The sequence below is a fragment of the Triticum dicoccoides genome, chromosome 4B (assembly GCF_002162155.2).
Source record: "Triticum dicoccoides isolate Atlit2015 ecotype Zavitan chromosome 4B, WEW_v2.0, whole genome shotgun sequence".
In the NCBI taxonomy this organism is placed as follows: Eukaryota; Viridiplantae; Streptophyta; class Magnoliopsida; order Poales; family Poaceae; genus Triticum; species Triticum dicoccoides.
This window is the reverse complement of record NC_041387.1, coordinates 339,931,768-339,936,123: the sequence shown is the minus strand read 5'-3', so window position 1 is coordinate 339,936,123 and position 4,356 is coordinate 339,931,768. Positions and strand designations below refer to the sequence as shown.

Below are 4,356 nucleotides of genomic sequence, written 5' to 3'. Positions count from 1 at the left end.
TATGCCATGAATATGGCCATAAGATTGATCATTTTGTCTTGAAAGCTATGAATCTTCACACATGATAGTTCATTTCTGAGAACACTTTTTTTAAAATAATTACCGTAATACAAGTTTATTATTTTTCTTGGTAATTTGGTCACATATAATGACACAACGCGAAGGTTTTCCAATTTTTTGAATTTTTCATGCCCATTTCAAAATGCGGTCAAAACGGCGGGTATGACTGTTCCTAGCTAGTGGTTGAATATTGGAAATTTTTTGGTGTTTCTCTGATTAAATAGATACTTATGTACCTCAAAGATTTTTGGAATAAAATCATGAGCAAACTATGAGGCAGCTGCAGTTCAAACTTGACCCGCTTCCTACTAAATCGGCCGGAATTTGTCTTTTTCAAGAGAGGTGGACCAAAACTTTTGAGACCCAACTATTTTTTCAATTGTACATTAAATATGGCCTAATATTTTAGAAAATTGATTCGGTCCAATTTTGCAACAAAAAAATGGCAGATCCATAAAAAACTCATTTTGGGCACTCGAAAAATGGAAATGATTTTTTCGTCCAAAGAAAATGAAAGTTTCTTAGACAATATTATTTGCCATTCCAAGATGCATCCTCATACACAATATGAGATCATTTGAACAAACTATGCCATGAATGCAGCCATAACATTGGCCATTTCCCTTGAAAGCTATGAAACATCACGCATGATAGCTCGTTTCTAAGAACACTTCTTTAAGACAATTGTCGTAGTTGAAGTTTGGTACTTTTTCTAGAAACTAGGTCACATATAATGACGCAATGCGAAGGTTTTCTATTTTTTTGTATGAATTTCTTATGCCGATTTCAAAATGTGTTCAAATTTGCAGGCATGCCCATTCTTAATTAGGTGCTTAATAATGCAAAACTCTTGCTTTGTTTATGATGAAATAACTACTTTAGTAACTAAAAATGATTTTTGAAAAAAATAAATAGCAAACTATAAGACACGTGTAGTTTAAATTTGACCCGCTTCTTACCGAATTGGTTGTTTCACAAAATAGCTAGAAAGATAGGAAATGCAATCAAATTGGTGATCATCCATAAAATGTGGTCTAACTTAAATGAAATTTTTAGTGATGCCATTTTGCAAAATATTTTTGATAGCTGCTTCACAAACTCCCGTTTTTAGCACTAAGAAATAGAGTGATTTTTAATAGCTCGTGTTTCCAACCAATTAGGACGTAGCCCACGGATCACCCCACTGTATTCGATCTGAGCCGTCCACCTCCTATGGATCCAGCGTCTCTTACTAACCTCTCCTCCCTCCTCTCTCAATCCCCTTCCTTCCCAAGAAACCCTAGATCAAGTGCTGCCGCCTCCCTCTCCCCGATCCAGATCCCTCCTCCGACGCCCCTCCTCCCCCATCCCCGGCCATCCCCCTTCCATCACCCCTCATGTCCCAGTCGCCGCTCTCTCTCTCTCTCTCCCTCTCGGTTCAGTGAGATGGGATCCACTCCCGCAGCCACCGCGCCACCCTCACACTCACCATCGACGACCCCCGCCGCCATCGCACACCATAGCGCCATCCCCTCACCCTAGCCCCAGGTCAGGCAGTGCGAGGCGGCGCTCCTAGACCCGCGATGGCCGTCTGGGTCATCGCCTTCGAGGACGACGAGTACGCCGACCCGGCAGTCATCATCGCCTCCGAGACGGACGCGTGTTGGCGGCACATGGGGCCCACATCATCATGGCCGTGCGCAACCTCGCCGCGGCAGAGGCCGTGCGCCAGGTCGTCCTTGCCGAGACCCCCGTCGCCAGCCTCAACCTGATAGAGCTGGACCTCTCCCCACTGACCTCCATCCGCAACTTCGCCGCCAACTTCGCCGACAGGGGCCTACCGCTGAACATCCTCATGTGCGTACGCCCTACCCCTTTCGTTCATTCATTCAGGTTCAGTTAGCTAGGGGCTGTCAGCCATTAAATTCAGAGAAACCCCTGCCTCATGAGTAGGTAATAGTACAATAGCGAGATGACTTATCAATTTCATAGTTTCAGTCAACATTGAGCGGATTTAATTTCTGGGCTTTGCACATCAACTTTGACTATAAGTAATATGCCATGTTGGTTGGAGTGGCTGCTGCAACTAGTAGTTTGTTGTAGGAAAGTTTCACACGTGCGACAAATGTATTGTGATTGGTTGGTATCTGTAGCTCTTGGAGAGCCTTGCCGATTCCCAAATTTTATAGAGCCCATCGGCATGGGGAATTTCATGGAGGGGTAATTTGTTGTAACAGTATGGTCCGTGAGGTTAATTATGACAGTGCAAGTGTCCTGGCATAAGTCAGTGCCAGTCATAGTATTACTCAAGTATTTTGCGCAGATATGAATGATTCTTGCATCACATCATTTGATCCTCGACAGAATATTATGGTACTGGTTGTACCTTTCTTCAAAAATAGTAATCTGACCTGGTGTATTTTTTCAGTAACCGATCTCGTGTATATTTCATTCTTGCTATCCAGCTTGCACGTTTGTTGACGCATACTTTAATAACTCACAGTGTTCCCTGATTAAAAAGGGGGCATATCATTTGCTCTATAAAACGGATTGTTTATTAATTTATTTGGACTTGCACACATTAGGTAAGAAAGGATCGTTGTTCGGTTGGTTGCTGACAGAAAGTATAGTAACTTCTTGACGAATTAAAAAAAAACAGTAGCTTGAAGGATAACTAAAAAGGCTACTACTTAGGGCATTGAATCCATTTCATTGAATTCTTCAAGCTCTGATTGGTGTAGTAGTTTCATGGTGCCTTCTGTTATTCTTAATCTTCTCAGTTCATAGAGTGGGTTTTCGATTTATACAGTTTGCTTCCATCTATTATCATTGTGTTGTAGTGCAAATTGATGGTTGTTTTGCGCCCTGTCTTATATTACCTAGTTAGCTAGTTTGATGTCTAAGGTCTTTTATTTGTGCATGCAGTTGTTTTGCGCATTGTCTTGTATTGCCTTCCCTGGTAGCTCATAGCCTGGGAGATAGGATGCAGAAATGTACGATGTCAAATTATTGGGTGCCTATTCACAATTTCATATCTTGTCTAATGTGCAATTGCATGTGGTTAGGGACAGGTTTAGAGTTACATTGTAGTACATACTTTTACATCCTTGTCTAATTTGCGCTGATGGCTCATACTCTGACTGTGTGGATTTACATCATTGTATTAAGGAGCGAGTCTGTGTGCAGTTTCAGACTTGAGCAGATTCTGCGCAAGCAAATGCGCGATTCGTTCAGTCTCGAAGATCATCTCGCATAACAGAAACTGTGTTTCATCTCTAAATTCAAGTTGTTGAACTGACTCTATCATCTTAGTGGATGAAGATGATCACATTGTTCCTCTTTCCATAATCCTTCATATTTTCTGCGTGCTGCTATCAACTGAATTTAATCATCTTTCTTTGATGTATGCAAATGACACAATCAATACTCAAGGTTATTGGTTTAGATATCAAATTGTAGTGTGTTAAATCTATTTGCCTTGTTTCTCATGCTCCCTCTCTATTGTGTTCCGCTGCAGGACAATTCAACATACCCCTGCCCTTTCGGAGAGGGAAGGTTTCCCACTCATGGACACCTAGCTGAATGCCTGAACCTGAACCTCGTTTTTCTTCTTCTTCTTCTTCTTCTTCTTCTTCTTGGTAATTCCTTGTTGATTCCTTCTGGGCATGCTATATTATTGGGTGCAACAACAAATTATTGTCCTTGTTTTGATTTCCTTCCTGTCAAGTTCATCCTTTAGTGCTAGTACTAGTGGTACATCAGTTTGATTTAGGAAAAACACCAGCCTCTGCTTAACATTAAATCTAGTCAAGCAATTGATGCACAACATATTTGTTTTTGTACAACAACAATCCGTTAAACGATCTGGCCTGTATACACATGTTGAGGAAGAGAGAGAGGATATATACTTGTTCTGTTGCTTCTATATACATGTATATACGTTTAGTTATTCAACATGCTTCAACATTTTTCTAATGATCTGGCCTATATGTATGTATGTATGTATGCATGCATGTGTGTGTGTGTGTGTATGTATGACCAAGAGCACGTGGTCGTCCACCCCGACCACCACACAAGGTCGGTTGATCCCTGCTCTATAGATTTGCAGTCTCTGTTTGTTAACATCAAGTCTATATTTGTTGCTTTGATTCATCATGTTATGTAGCCTAGCAGTCTTGAACTATTGGAATGTTTCTACTTTTGTAATTGTGTGTATCCTGTTATGCCCAATATTGTTGTGCTTGCAATGAACAATGTTGTAAGTGCATCTAGTGCCTCTTAGTGATTTTGGTGTTATTGAAGACTTATAGGTTAAGG

General features: G+C 41.0%; 1 protein-coding gene across 1 annotated transcript; it reads left to right on the top strand.

Annotated features, from left to right (window-relative positions):
* Positions 1-1,356: 1,356 nt before the first annotated feature.
* Positions 1,357-4,003, top strand: LOC119296109 (short-chain dehydrogenase TIC 32, chloroplastic-like). Its single transcript, XM_037574501.1, has 2 exons — positions 1,357-1,896; positions 3,557-4,003. The coding sequence occupies exons 1-2, from the start codon at positions 1,730-1,732 to the stop codon at positions 3,615-3,617; spliced, it is 228 nt and encodes a 75-aa protein (XP_037430398.1). The 5' UTR covers positions 1,357-1,729; the 3' UTR covers positions 3,618-4,003.
* Positions 4,004-4,356: the final 353 nt, after the last annotated feature.